Source organism: Puntigrus tetrazona, chromosome 10 (assembly GCF_018831695.1).
Source record: "Puntigrus tetrazona isolate hp1 chromosome 10, ASM1883169v1, whole genome shotgun sequence".
In the NCBI taxonomy this organism is placed as follows: domain Eukaryota; kingdom Metazoa; phylum Chordata; class Actinopteri; order Cypriniformes; family Cyprinidae; genus Puntigrus; species Puntigrus tetrazona.
Window position 1 is genome coordinate 1,590,710 of NC_056708.1, and position 16,143 is coordinate 1,606,852.

Here is a 16,143-nt window from a genome sequence, read left to right on the forward strand (position 1 = left end):
CGTTCAATCAAATTACAAGCCAAAGTCAATTTTAACATTTCTTTTTCTGCTCTTTTGAAAACCAGCACCTCGTTCACAATCAACTCAGCCCAACGTGCGCTCCGTTACCGATTAATTGCATTCTCTGCTTTATAATAGCCTTTAATACAACATTAGCCTACTTCCTGATCGCAAAAGCTATTTTGCTATAAGGAAGTAAACAAGTCCTGAAAGGTTACATCAGGGAATAATAACCGCTTTCTTACCAGGTTTGCGCTCCAAATGTCACGTGTTTAGCGCGATGCTAAAGCGCTGTTATAAGCAGTTTCGCTAAAAATAAAAAATAAAAAATTAAAAAATTAAATAAAATAGTAATAATAAAAATCTGCAATTGACTGCATGATTGAACTCAAAAGGAAATGTTTTTAAAAAAATCTGAATTAATTTTTTTTTTTTTGTCGAATGTTCCTGTCTAGAGTTAAAGGTTAATTTAGAGTTAATTTACTCACCCTCGGGCCACATGGGCTACATTTTTCATCAGTAGAACAGTAAAAAAAAAGCTCAAACCGTGATCCTTCAATTCAGTCCCAAAAGCTTAACAGGAAACACAAAATTAATATCTGCGGTCCCTGATGTGGTCTTGTGAAGAAAAACAAACATTGTAGTAAACAAACGTTATTTAGGTCTACAAAATTATCGACCCGTACTTTCAGGCAAAAGGGCAAGTCTGATTCTTTTTCGTGAACTGGTTCATTCAGACAGTTTGGTTCAAATAACCGACTCACCAGTTCATTTCGGCAGTGATGAAGCACAGAAATCGACCATTAAAGCACACAATAATGGAACATGGATGTTTTTTTTTTCTCTATAACGCATCATAAAGTAAAAAAAACATACAATTTTTGCATTTTTACAATGAGAAATAACAATTTCGCCAAGTCATTTAAGCAGCGGGTTCACTATAAAATCAAACATGCCGGTATTTCGGCTTATTTTGAGTGAGGCCTCATGTATTGAATTGCGTATTGTAGATCTGCGCTAACTCGGTTCAGTCCGATTTAGTAAATTGTTCATCTAGCTCACTAAAAAGAACCAGTTCGAAAAGAATGATTCGTTTACGAACTAGAACTAGGACTCACTCTGGACCACTTATCTGAGGCTCTGAATTACGTAACAATCTTGTATACCCACCATACAAGATTATTACATACCATATATACCATTACCATAACACCTAGGTAAGCCTATATAGGCGAGACATGAGCTAGACCTACAATTCAAACATTTTTTAAAGAAAGAATAGTTTCCGTTCACTTCATAAAACAGGCCAGGATGAAAAGCATTTTATAACTCACCAATCAGAGCTTTAGCTAAACATCCATCTTTAATGTTACTCGAGAGAAAAGTCTCATACATCTGGGATGGCCTGAGGGCGAGCGAATTAACAACAAGCTTTCATAGTTTGTGTGCACTATTCCTTTAATCAGAGCAGGTTTAGACAGAGAAGCGGATAGCAGAGTGAGTGTTAGTCGTAAGCAGAAGAGGTTAGAGGAAGAGGAAGGTTACAACCGACCCAGAAGCCCTGCAAACGCAGACCGCTCTCTCAGATACGGGACAGCGTTTGCTGAGCCCTGAACGCGGGAGGAAATCTGCTGAATTAAGGACGAATCCGGAAGGAAAGACATGAAGACGCAGAGGACATAGGAAAGTACAGATGTCATGACATTTATTCAAGGCATGCTACAATTAAAGTTGATTAGGAAAAACGTCAGCAGGGTGGGTAATAAGAATAATAACTCTAATAATGAGTATGCATAATAATAAGATATTCATAAACAGAAAAAAAAATGCTTTCTACAAAAAAGAAAAAGAAAATCTCCACTCAATCATGCACTGCAAAAATTAGAAAATATGTTTCTTTAATAGTTTATCTTCTATTTGCATTTATTACATCGAACTCATAAACTGGATACGCTCATGTCTCTCCCCAATTCCCACAAGTCACATAAACGGCTTTACAAATGAAAGCTGGTACTGGTATGATATCAAAATACAGAAGACAAATTGTGTTTGTATGTTAATTTCCATAAATATAAAAACCAGTTCATATTGTGTGTGTGTGTGTGTGTGTGTCTTGTTCCCCGAAACCATTTTTTTGGCCAGGTTAAACAAAACAAAACAAGGGAACACGTATGTACAGCATTCGTTTCCGTTTGGTAGTGAAACATTCATAAAAACTATAAATTAGGTATTTCATTGCGTGTCAAAGCATCCTGAGATCAACTCAGGCACTTCTGTATGTGCGCTGTGCTTGAGCGACGCCTCAGCTTGTTCATTTAGTCTGGCTAGCCCCTCCCTTTAATGCAAATTAGACAGCTCAATTAGCATAAATTTAGTCGTGAGAAGAAAACAGAAAGCGTTACGGCTGAAATTTAAAGTTTAGATGGTAAGAGTCGACTGCGTCGCAATAATATTTCAGTGCCGCGTCGTTTCCAATTGGATAAAATCAAATCCTTTGGTTTCAGTGGTTAGTTTGTCGTTATGGTCTCGTGTGTTTTAGAGTAAAGCTTTTTAATGGAATCGATGACGACGTCAATAAAAAAAAAAAATGTAACCGCTTATCCGTTGTACAGATCGTGGCGTCTACCCGGAGCAGTTCGTGAAATACTGAAAGCGTAAGGCGGTACGAATGAATCCATAAGGGCCCGGGAACACATTCAGAATCGCAAATGAGTCTCGCTTTTGACGGGGAGGGAAGGATATGGCTTGACCTTTCTGAGGGGAACGAACAGGACAGACTCGTAACATGATCGAGAGTGGAAAATACAAGACGTTTTGTTGGTTTCTGATATACAGCCAGGAAATAAGTTACAAATAAGCTAGATGAAAGGCACATAAACTTTGGTCCTGCATTATTTGTGACTTTTACAGTAAAAAACCTGGAAAGAACCATACACGTGTGTGACTGTCCGAGCGAGCGCGGATATCGACGAGGACACGGCGGAACGTTGTTGCCTGAGTCAAGACGTGGTCGGAAAAATGTTACGCTTCGAGAAACAAAAAAAAAAAAACGAATGACTTCTTGTGACTTCTGTGACACGTTTATGGAGTCTGGCTTTTTCTCCTGTTGATAAATAAAAAGCAATCGCAGCCGGAAGCAGATCGTGTGTGTGTTCCGCTTCTGGCGGGACCTGACCTCTAGCGACCGCTCTCGCTCCCGTTCGCACACATCTGTGGACGTTACAGACCCAGAACTGCTGTTGTGAAGAGGCAGAGTGACAGACGACAATCTTGAACCAGTTTCACACTCTTAATAAAGAAAATCAACAAACACCCAAAAAAAAAGAACAAAAAGCATCACGACAGAGCAAGAACGAAACAGGCCAAAACCCCTAAAATGAATCAATTATAAGGTACAGTAAATAAGATACAACTCCAAAACACACAGGCGGAGGTCTCAGACATCGGCATCACTCCGTAGCAAAATGGAAGGCAGACCTGAACACTTAGAGCGAATGCTGTGGGCTTCTGGGTCTAATTTAAACTGAGCGCGTGTATCGGGAGTTTCGTAATCGCGTTAGATGATATCACGCAGATCACGCTCCGTGATGTAGTCCACGCTGGCAGATATTGATTTCTGAGTGGTCCTTCCCGTTGCCTGATTGTTGCTATATGGTTGCTGCGACGTTCGGAGTGATTTTAACGTGTTGCTATGCGGTTGCTAGGGTGCTCTGGTGGTTGCTACGTGGTTAATTACTGGCCCAAAGTAAAAAAAAGAGCCCACCCGCAAGTCTTAAGATTAGTGGTCGACCCATATAGACGCTTTTTGACGGCCGATATCTTAGAGAGCACGGCGGCCGATATAAAACCACACTATTTAGATAACGCATACATGAAAGTTGCTCAAATTAAATGTATGTTTATTTTACGTAATATTTAATTCATTTTTATCATTTGAAAATGTATAAACATAAAAAAAAATTATTGTAATAAATACATCTGTAAAATAAATACTTTTAATTAGACGGACATTTTTTACTAATGAAATTAGTAAAAATAATTAGACAGTTTTAAACCGAATAAAGATGGCGAACGGGCACTGTGTGCGCTTGTCAGAATAAATGTCCCGTTTGCCATCAAAATAGAAGTCTTCTGAAATATCCGTAAAAAAAAGGCAAATATCGGCCGATATATCGGTCGACCACTATTCCAGAACAACTTAGGTGGCTCCTTTAATATATGTTTTTCCCCCCATTTTAGCATTTGTTTAGCAAAAAAAGAACAAAAGAACTAAAAACTTCACAGATGTGCTCTTAACAGCTCAAATTCATACTATTTAATCAGAACGATGAGCAAGCTTACAGCAACCTGTCTTCGAGCGTGAATTATTTAGATCAGAGATCGAGGAACATTTTTTGGCCTAGAAAGGCTTTATGTAACAATGGTACGCGGGTCTAGCATACTTATGTACACACACGCACACACACACACACACACACACACACACACACACACACACACACACATCAGCGAGGGAGAATAGAGACCCACAGCATGCTCTGAACATCGTTGAGTTCACCGTTCATTTTTCTAATGAGAGCATTCACAGCACCATACATCATAACTTACATCTCATATCATATTAAGACCACATGGTACTGAGTCCCCACAAAATGCACATCTATAAGAGCTACACAACAAAAAAATAAAATCAAATAAAAATCAAGATCAAAATAAATCAACCCTCTCACCAATCCCACAAAATAGTACATAAGATATTTTAGGTAAATTTTCTAAAACCTATTTGATTATGAACACATAATAAGGCACGTAATAAGAAATTAGGTAAATACACAGTAAATATGATTTTTTTTTTTTTCACCATGATTTCTTGAATGATTATAGTGGTACAAAAACCCGATGAGGTTTCAAATTTGATTTTTTTTTTTTTCTCTTCCATAAAAAAGAACAAATTACCAAAAATAAGTAACTTTTTTTTTTTCTCAAAAAATCTTGACAATCCTTAAGATATATAGACCTGAATAGTTTTGCTTTAAGACTGTAAACTTCAACAAAATTCAATTTCTTTTGAGAAGTGAAAGCGAAAAATTCGAATCGCTTCAGGTGAAATCAGTCAAAGACAAAAAAAAGTCACTGTCCCTTGCCTTGCGTGATCATGAAGATTCTTGATTTATTTCATTAATAGAGCATATAGCGCGCAGGCACAGAAGCTGCTCCCTTTAGATGCTACTCAACAGCTCTACGGTGACCCTCCTTGGAATGTTAAGGCCAGATTTTCACTAAATGAGACGGCACCTTGCTCGTACGCTTCATATATATCATCATATATAAGAGAGAGTCTCGATGAAACCGGTAATATACACCGGTACTAACTAAACGCATACATATAGAATCAGCTTCTGTATTTGCACACCATTGCCATGTTCCAAAAGCTAGTGAGCTGTCTACTTAGGCCGCATTTTAAGGCATCACAGGCATGCTCCCGGCACAAGGGCTGTTCCAGCCTTCTAAGATATCTAATTTTGGCCCAAATCTAAGGCAGCGCTGCATGCATCCTTTGTGGATAAGGCAATCCCGGAAGCTCATTTAAAATGTTGGGGCGAATCAAGGCGAATGTCGATTATGAATAAACCTACAATTTCCCGAATACAGACAAATGTGCATTTATTCTTTTGACTGTAGTGTTGATGTTTCACATGAGACGAAATATCCCAAAATGAACCAAGTTATATGAATGAACTGATTCGGGAGTTAGCACATGAGCGTGTAGCTAAGCTAATGTTGCAACACCTGTGCATAAACAAAGCACACAGTGAACATTTTATACGTATTATTGCATTTACACACAGCACCGTCTCTAGACTGTTAATAGTACATAAAGCCAGTGCTGCTACTGTAAAATTCATAATAGCGATATAGACGTGCTAGCTTAGCAACATGCTAACATCTAACTGAACTAAAATCATTCGAGACCTTAAATTTGAATGGAATCTATGGGGGAGATGCTAGTTTTGGTTTGAGCCATATTTCAATCTCGCTGCCAAAACCTCGACAGGATTTTAATAGTCTCCGTCATCGGTTATTTACTGTTGCAAATACTTCTATGATGGCAAGGTCTTTGTGGTTGGCTTACAAGATTCATCTAAGTTGACAGTTTTTTCCCCAATGACACAGACTCAGAGTTTACCATCTCCACCTCTTGAAGAAAACCTCTGGTCTGGACTCTACCGGAGGAGATTTTCCTGTGCAGATCAGTTTAGTCACTTATGGGCTTTCATGGCAATTAGGATGCCGCCTTTGCAACAGCTCACTAGGTTTTGGAAACTAGGTGGCATCTCCGTGTCATTCAGACTCGCTCTTTCCTTAAATATTTGGTTTGGATGCAGAGGCATTTAGTGTGGGACTGCAAGGCAAAAGAGAGTGCCGCCCTCTTTTTTTGCTGTGACTCAATGGGCTTCACTACAGTTTCTACAGAGCCCACGGCTGCAGACTCTCACACCTGTGGCCGGAGCCGAGGAGAGAAGGAACAAAGAGCACAGATTCTTCTGCACCTGTGTGGAAAGATGGGAAAACAAGAAGAACGAAAGGAAAAGACTCAACTGAGAGCAAGAAGGGGAACAGAATGGAGGAAATCATCAATTTCCCATCGAGATCACGGGCTATACCATTCACATTGAGAATTTCACTTAGGAGGCGGAGCCTACTGTCAGGCTGGGCGTTGCTGATTGGAGCGTTCCAGTAAGATTGACAGCTGGCCGTGAGTTTTCTGGAATGATCGTGCATGTTTGAAAATGTTCGCCCCGGTCCAGAGGAACCCGATCGACTGGACAATGACGTTGCGCCATTGCACGCAGATGTTCTCTGACAGCATTGCGGGTGCAGAGAGCCCACGAGAGGCCGTTTCTGTCCGATATAAAATTTTCATAATACAAGAAAAAAAACAAATCACGCCATTCACTATCTATTCACAGATGCCTACCATCTGGCTATACATCTTTGCACAGTAAACAGATATGAGGATGCCAAACATTCCCAACGGTGCCTGTCTTCAATTCTAATCGATCAAAGTGCCGAGAAACAAAAGGTTTGTACGCCCAAACAGCTGCGAATTTTTAAACGCACTCATTCTTGAATCCATAGCACTCTTGTTTTAATGCTACTCTGATGAAAAAGGACAGGCCCATCGGTCGAGGCCGTCGCTACAGATTTTTTTTTTTTCCAGCAGCACCTTGATGATGACGTCGGCGACATTCAAACGGTGACCGTGCGTTCAACACTTCCCACTGGAAATGGGGCGCTCCGTTGAAACAGCCAATGAGAATGAAGGGGCGGCGCAGAGGAGACTCCGCCCTCACTTAGGTCTGGGGTATCAAGGCCATTGGGCTACAGGAGTGTCAGTCTCCAATGTAATCGGCAAGTGTGCGGTGAAGAGACTTCCTCAGCAGTGACTCCTTTGAGAATGTTCACCTCGTGTTAGTTTGCGTTTCACACCAACAAAGTCCTCACCAATCGACTAAAGAGGGAGTCCTACTTCCCAGAAACGTCACATTGTCATGGATATCCCATGCGTCTCCAGCCCTGGTTTTCGTGAGAGTAAAACGAACTCACTCTCAGACTCTCCGAAAGGTTCTGCAGTAGTCTCTTATTTGCTTTTTTTTTTTTTTTTCTTTTTTTTCTTTTTATTTGGAAATCTCTAAAACTACCCCATGAATATCTGTAATGTTTTTTTTTTTTTTTTTTTTTTAAGAGTTTGTCAGTCAGTCTTTTTTTTTAGACTGCTGAAGGTAGAAGGGCTGGTTCGGGGAGGATGGGGAAAGGGTGTGTTTGTAGTGAAGGGGTGCTAGATGGTGGATTTGGAGAAGGACACTCTCAGATGGTGGTTTTCTCCCAGGTCGTGGTTGTGGAGGTCAATAAGAGCCTGGATGGCTTCTTCCACCGAACCCAGCTGGATCAGCGCCATCTTGCGGTCCTTCCTGTTAATCATATACAGATAGTGAACATCAGACACGGGGTGATCTTGACATTTAGGACCAGTTGCTCCAAGACAAAGAAAATCTTTTGAGCACATTGTATTGTTTTTAAATCTTAAAAAAAAAAAAACATTTACAGCATTTCCTATTCAAATAAAAAAAAAAAAAAACGATTCAATATTTAAATAATATATTTAATATTTAAATATTTGTATTATTTTGTATAATATTGAATAACTTTAATATTTAATATTCCAATTCTATTCTTTAAAAAAGTGCCCCCTTTAGACTGCTTGTTTTCTAATATATATATAAATATATATAAATATATTTATTTATTAGAAACTAACGCTAGCTTCTTTTTCTGGTTTATCTATTCCTTTTCTTTCTACTTATACAATAAACAAAAACATTATAGCTTTTTTTCATCTGTTTTCTTTTCAGTTATTATATAATATAAAAGAGTCTTGCTCTGTGTGTTACATCAAGCGAACAGTCTTGTTATAGCACTTATAGCGTATCATTGTTGATTTTAATCGCCTCCGTTGTCCTCATTTGTAAGTCATTTTGGATGAAAGCGTCTCTTAAATGTAATGCAATTTCCAACAAACAGCTTCATTGACGACCCTAGTTTTAATGACTACTCATTATTGTCACGTGGGGTAACCATCAACTTACATCAACTTGTAAATGACAAAAAACACAACTAATTCACCCCAAAATTAAAAGGTTAACCACAATATCTTCTTTTGTGTTCAACAGGAGGAGGAAACTCATTAAATAAGTGGAAGGTGAGTAAATTATGACATTGAGTTCTCATTTTTGGGTGAACTGTCCCTTTAAACAATGCTCTTATAGGGCCATCTAGCTACTCACTTTTTTTAACAGATCAACTAAACAATCTTTATAACATTCCATTCACGAGTTTTCACAAAACAACTCATCCTTATCGGCCATGTTGTCACGAAGTAAGGCACAAGCAGACTCTTCCCCATGTGAGCAAACAGTCACTAAAATCAGATAAATGAAGGCTGAGAACAAAAACAAATGTGATGAGAACTCACTGGAAAAACTTGAAGGCCTTGACTGTGTATCCAGAGCTGGCAAACAGATCTTTCAGAAAGTCATCCGTAGTGGAGGGACTGTGAGAGGAAAGAACCAGAAACAAAAAATAGCACCTTATTTGAAGCCAACAATAATGCAAAACAGCGTGAGTGAAACGAGCACATGGGGCGATATGAATAAAAATCACCGTATGAGTAATTTTACAAAACTGTAATATGCATAATGTGATATTCAAACAACAAACGTCCCACGTATTGCAATGCAGCCTTTATTAAACGCGTGCTTGTTTCATTGGTCTAGCAACCCTGGGTTGTTTTTGTGCAGCAGTCACTCACGGGATATTTGAGAGGTGCAGGGTGGCGGAGGGAGGGAAGATGTTCTGGAAGTTCTTGGAGCCGGGCTTTTTGAAGCGGTGCAACGGGCTCCCGCTGAAGTCTTTGGTCAGGCCCTGGTCCTCCTGACCCTCTCTGGGGAGCTGCACCGTCTGGTGCTTCGAGATGGTCACACGGATCACCTTACCATACAGACGCTGACCGTTCAAATGGCTCATCGCTTCACAAACAAACCCAGAGATAAAGTGTTACAGATAAGCTTTAACCCCGAGACACATCGTATTACACCGAACAAACCTTTCTGTGAACAACAAAAACTCAAGCCTTAAAGAGCGTTTTATCCAACATTTCACACGCACACACACGCACGCACACACACACGCACGCACGCACACACGCACACACACACGCACACACACACGCACACGCACACACACACACGCACACACACACACACACACACGCACACACACACACACGCACACACACACACACACACACACACACACACACGCACACACACACACGCACACACACACACACACACACACGCACACACACACACACACACACACACACACACACACACACACACACACACACACACACACACACACACACACACACACACACACACACACACACACACACACACACACACACACACACACACACACACACACACACACACACACACACACACACACACACACACACACACACACACACGCACACACACACGCACACACACACACTCACACACACACGCATACACACACACATACACACACACACATACACACACGCACGCACGCACGCACACACACACACACACACGCACGCACACACGCACACACACACACTTCATTCATAAAACACAAACAGAGAGTAAATGATTCTTACATAAATTACTGCATGAAACATTAAGGAGCAAATTCCTGCGTAAATTCTTTCTGCTTTTCATTTTCGTGAATAATTCACAAAACCTTTTTAGGTATATCTGTGTAAATCATTTAGAAACGGATCCCTACATAAACGTCTTATCTTAGGTTCATTTCTTTGTAAATCAATAGCATTCTCACGCTTCTAACAACGAACTAGACGTTCTTCACAAAACCATCCTTTCATTAATTTGTATGTAAGTCAATAGCAAAACCATTTTTAGATCAATTTTGGGGCGTAAAACCTACATTTCAATGAACAGTTTTGTGAAAGATAAAATCGACAAATGTTAACTTTGATGTGATTTAATAGCAAAACTATTCTTGCGTCAATTTCCGTGCGTTATACGTTGTTTGCAAAATCGTTGCCAACTTGCACAAAAAAAATACCATTTTCAAATCTATTCTGTACATTTCTATGCACTGTTTTGCACATTTTCTTTGTAAAGAGATCTCAGAAACACAACATTTACGTGCAAATAATTGCAAAAATATGAAGAATGTTTTCACAAATCTTCATCCAAAATTCAAGCCCTGCAAGCTTAGCATTAAATAAATAAACGCGTGATTTTTTTGGGGGGTTTATATCTATTAGACATCAAATCATGGTCATCGCTGTCGAGAACGGCAAGCTGCACTCAATCAATACTTATTAATGCATACAAATACGATTATGGCAAAGTCTCACACACTCCCCCATTTCACCATTTCATAACCTATTATTAAATTGCATCAGAATCGTCCTATGTATCTAAATTATGAGACATTTAGCAGGGGAAAAAAAAAGCGATCTTTATAAATATTTAATCCGTGGCTCTGGCTTGATCCACCGGCGATACAAGCAGACTGATTTGTAGCTTTAATACAGACACAGAACGACGGCTGATCAAAGCACGGAGAGAATGTACGAAGATGAAAAGGATTTTGAGCGTAATGCCTGGCGTTACCGAGCTGGGCTTGCGTGGCGTCTGCCATCTGTATTAAGGCATTCTCTTTCTTGTTGAACAGGATCTTGACTCGGTGAACATCTCCGTACACTCCTGCCGGGATAAAAGTGAAATGTTAGACTCGAACAAAGCGCGAACGCTATTTACAGCAAAGAACACGCTATCCGCGGATCTCGGCGTTTTATTACTGAAGGCAGAGGGGGGCGGCAACTCCTCGCATCTTAAAGGAGATCGCTCACGCCGAGGTCGGTCTCTGATGTTGACTGTTATTAAATTGTAAGCGCAATAACAACGGCGCGCAATCGTGAGCGTGCATGGGAGAACTTCAGCATTCATACGGCGGGCCGCAATCTGCAAGTGATCTCCCGACTGTGTGTTTGTAAGGAAATGGCCTCATCGCTCAGCTTCGATCCTCCGCCGCCTTCATAAAAACAGCCGTGTGCGCATCTGATCCGGAGGAGTAATAAATTCGTCCTTACCGAATAAGATGAAGAGCCCGTGTGGTGATATGCTCTGCAAGAGATGGGACATTATCAGAAATCACTCAGTGCTGAAAGGTAGAAAAGAGAAATGAGTGTGTGTGTGTGTGTGTGTGTGTGTGTGTGTGAAGTGTGTGAAACGCGTCGAGGATGAACGCTGAATAAAGACGCTTGGATTAGCTCGTATGATGACCATTTTAAGGCACTGGTGTATTTAAGGTTTGGTCTCAGATTAGTCCACACACGAGCATTTTTAACCTCAAAAAAGCTGAAAAAAACATACGAAAAATAAGCATATATTTATACCAATATACGATAGGCACTTTTTATTTTTTTTATTTTACGCGAAACTGTTAAATAATATTATTAAAAATGTTTTTTTCAGCTGCAAATTAAACGAAAAGGCCTTTTGCAATTTATTCGGATGGAATCATTTTAAATTGTAATAATAATGACAATAATAATTATAATTCACAATTTTTACAGCATTTTTGATTAAATAATAAAATGCGGTCTTGGCGAGCAGAAGAGATATCCAAAAACTAATTATATTGCATATTTATTTCTGGATGATATTATCTAGATCTGCTGTCTAATCAGCATCAGCCATTTAAAATAATATTAGTGTCAGCATGTAAATAATAAGCAGAATTAACATTATTATTTCAAGTTATAATACTATTTATTGTTAGCATTAACTAACGTTAACAAACGCAACTTGTGATTTTAATAATGCATTAATAATTAGCGTGAACTAAGATGAATAAATGCTGTAGAAGTATTCATTCATAGCTCACGTTAGCTAAAGAATCTTACTGTAAAGTGTTACTGTAACTAGAAAAATATACATTTCTGCATTCCTTGTTTTCTTTTAACGGAACGTGATGTACTGATATGTCTAAGAGTGGAAGATTAATAAAAACAACAGAAGTGACAAACAGTATAAAAACGACTACACCTTTAAAATAAAGAGTTGAATACAGACCCTTACGGTATAATTGTAAGCCCCTCCCTACAGCTGTAATTAATCTTATGGCATATGAACGACGGGCTTGTGGTGAAAGGGCTCTCGGAGAGGGCTGGGGGTCGGGGGACTCACGTCGGGGTTGAGGTTGGAGACGAGGAGCACAGAGTGGATGGCGGTGGGGGCCATGCCGTGGATGGTCATCCGTCCCGTCATTGCTGAGGAAGGGATGGTGAGAGGTCCCAGAGCGCCAGGCATCGTCTGCATGGACAGACCTGAGCGGAGCGGAGCCCGGCCCCCGAGGAGGAGGAGAGGAGAGGAGAGGAGAGGAGAGGAGAGAGAGGGAGGGAACAAACAACACCAGGTCTTCTCGTAACAGCTTATTAAACCAATGTGTTCAGGCATGCTGGGTAAATGTAGCGTGAGTATGGTAACAGGTTTGAATAAAAGCAGCAGAGATCAAACAGAGGTTGTTTAATGTGGATAATGTGGGACGGAACTTTTTGCATACTTTTATTTGACTTGGACGTGGAGAAAATTCTGCTAAATATAAGTCCACTAAGGCCTACTAACTCTCAGAGTAGACTGTTAGGGAAGGTTTAGGGTTAGTAGAATAAATGAACATACACTTAGTTAACTGTTGTTAAGATATTAAGCAGACGGTCTACTAATACTCTAATGACTGCTAGTTGGCATCTAGTTACTAATTCACTTGCTGCTAGTACAATGTCTAAAGTGTTACCCATTATTTAATTCACATCTTGAGGTTGAATATTTTTTTAATATATATAACACACTGCTGTTTGAATGTTTGGGGTGTGTATTACGTACAAAAACATAATAATTTATTCAGCAAGGATGCATTCAGCTGACCAAAAGTGACCGTGAAGACATTATTTTTCTAATATGTCATTCCTATTGAAAAAAATATTTATTTTGACAAATGTTGGTTTCCACAGAAATATTAAAACACAGTTTTTTTCAATAACAATAAGTAACAAATCAGCATATTAAAATGATTTCTGAAGGATCATGTGACACTAAAGGCTGTAATAATGATTCAGCTTTTAATCACATAAATAAATATTTATTGATTTATTAATATATATTACAAGAAGAAAAGTTTTTAAAACTTTAATAATATTTCATAATATTACTGTTTAACTGTCATTTTGTTCAAACAAATGCTATTCAGTGAAAAAAATTAAAATAAAAATTAATTAATTCTTAAAGACCCCAAACATTTTAACAGCAGTGTATATATATATTATTTAACTCATGTTAAAACGTTAAATTGTAAAAATGTTAATAAATATTATGCGAATAACATAAAATGTAATGTCAGACTTAAATCAACCTTAGCTCTTCAATTGTACTTTATGAAAAATGTAATAAAAGAGCGATGTAATAGACTTAAATTGGATGTATTGATCAATAACCAATTCTGTCCGCACAGCTTTCTAACTCTTTTCAGATGTGCCGTCAATGCTCGTGTTTGTGTTAGTCTTTTGCTGGTGTCAATCTGCAGATGATGACACCGTAATGTGTCCAATTATTCAGTCTGAAGACGGCCGTGAGCCGCGGCACGCTGCCTCCATTACTGAGCTGAGACGTGAGAGCGTGTCGGACAGCTTACCTGCCTGAGGGAAACCGATAGCAGGGGCGAAACCAGCCGCCCCGGGGTACGGAGAGGAAATTATCCCTGGAGCCCCTGCACGCGCACACACACACACACACACACACACACACACACACACACACACACACACACACACACACACACACAGGGTCAGCGACAGCACACCACAGCATAGTGACAGCAGTACACTTTTTTCAGGGACAATTTTGTATTTATGATTGATGCAAAAGATTTTAATTTAGAATTTAAATTCATTTTCTTGTTTCTTTGGTGGCGTAAAATGATCCTTGCATCACGGCGATACAGCTGTCCCGATAACATAATGAAGATAAAAGCCTGGTTACAAGCATAGCAAGTGCACCTTTTTATTAAATAGTTTACCGTAATCTTTTATTATTCTTTAATAGAAAACAAATGCAACCAAAATAATATGCATCTGTGCTGTGTCTATTTATTATATAAATCTAAATACGCACGCGCATGCATATAGTTAAGAAACAAATTTATATTTATTTGTAAAAATATATTTATAGTATAAATTATGTGAATGTAAATGCATGTAAATATGAAAAAAAATACTGTGTATGTGTCTTATACCTAAGAAAAATACTTTTATTTTGCATGCACTTAATCGTGATTAATAATTTGACGGCACTAATATTTATCCATAATGATTATTATTTTTTAAGAGCCTAAAATATGTCATTCTTATGCTGCACCAGTATGTGTTGAGCATTATGGATTGAGTGTTCATTATAGACATAAATATTATAATATTTGTAATCGTTATCAATAGTCCCCTGCTTTGAAAAGCAAAATATAAAATAATATAAATGAGTCATTTATGACAAGCTTAGTTTGCTAATGCGTTTTGTAATGAATTAATCAATTGTTACCCATATAATAATAATAATAGTCACAATAACAATACTTTATTAAAAGGTGCAAGGGTCATTCTTTTTTTTATGGGTAGAAAATTTGTAAAAAAAAAAGAAAATGAACGCCTCAAAAAAATTGCTTTACAAAACGACACACAAAATCAGTAACGCTGTGAGAGCCTATCATATTAAGAGTCTCTTAAAGAGGCGCACACACATTTTGTACTCCCTATATCATAGCAGTTTTATTATCATCCTATATTTTGGAGCTGACTACGGCTTGCTGAGACATGCACGTTCAGGTAATTCACAATTTGCCCGCGTAACATCTCGAATTCCCAGAAGAGACGGGCTTAAGCGTGACACCATTGTTTAAAATGGATTTATTCGGCCCATTGAGATGTAAACCGCCACAGAGCTCAGAACAAGCGCTGTACATACATTTCAAAACAGTCCTACCGACAACGATAAAACATTTTCATGAGGGGTGACGCGGAAGAAGCCCGACAAAATGGCAGCGGCCTAATAAAAGCTGCCATTTGGACACCTTTTATTGCTTTAGCGGGGCGTCTGGAGACGTCATCGAGCGCCCCCGAGATTCCTGCCTGCGCCCAGAAACAATCCATCAGCTCTGATTTACAGACGCACACACAAGAATACACAGCGGCCTTATCAGTGTCCACACCGCCTCTCTCCGGAGACGGCCCGAGTGATTTACCGAGCCTGAGACAACAAGATGCGTGGATGGGCAGCCGCGGTTATCTGCCGCCCCCTCTGACAATAACACACACACACACACAATAAATCTACCCTGAAAACGCTGTCCAGCCCACAGAACTTTGTGTGCATGTGCGATAAGGCGTGCCCTTTGATAGCGTGCATGCAACCAACCGATAGCATTATTATAAAGCACGCGCGGATCGCCCAG

General features: G+C 39.3%; 1 protein-coding gene across 7 annotated transcripts in view; it reads right to left on the minus strand.

The window, feature by feature from the left end:
* Nucleotides 1-1,688: 1,688 nt before the first annotated feature.
* The window catches only part of ptbp3 (polypyrimidine tract binding protein 3), a 57,564-nt gene continuing 43,109 nt past the window's right edge, over nt 1,689-16,143 (minus strand). For all 7 annotated transcript variants that reach the window (XM_043250770.1, XM_043250769.1, XM_043250772.1 and 4 more), the window contains 7 exons: nt 14,335-14,409; nt 12,834-12,973; nt 11,735-11,768; nt 11,256-11,348; nt 9,371-9,587; nt 9,035-9,112; nt 1,689-7,973 (listed from right to left, as the gene is read on the minus strand). In XM_043250770.1, the coding sequence (XP_043106705.1) occupies nt 7,841-7,973; nt 9,035-9,112; nt 9,371-9,587; nt 11,256-11,348; nt 11,735-11,768; nt 12,834-12,973; nt 14,335-14,409 (770 nt within the window). In that variant the 3' untranslated portion in view covers nt 1,689-7,840. The remainder of the gene's footprint in view (nt 7,974-9,034; nt 9,113-9,370; nt 9,588-11,255; nt 11,349-11,734; nt 11,769-12,833; nt 12,974-14,334; nt 14,410-16,143) is intronic.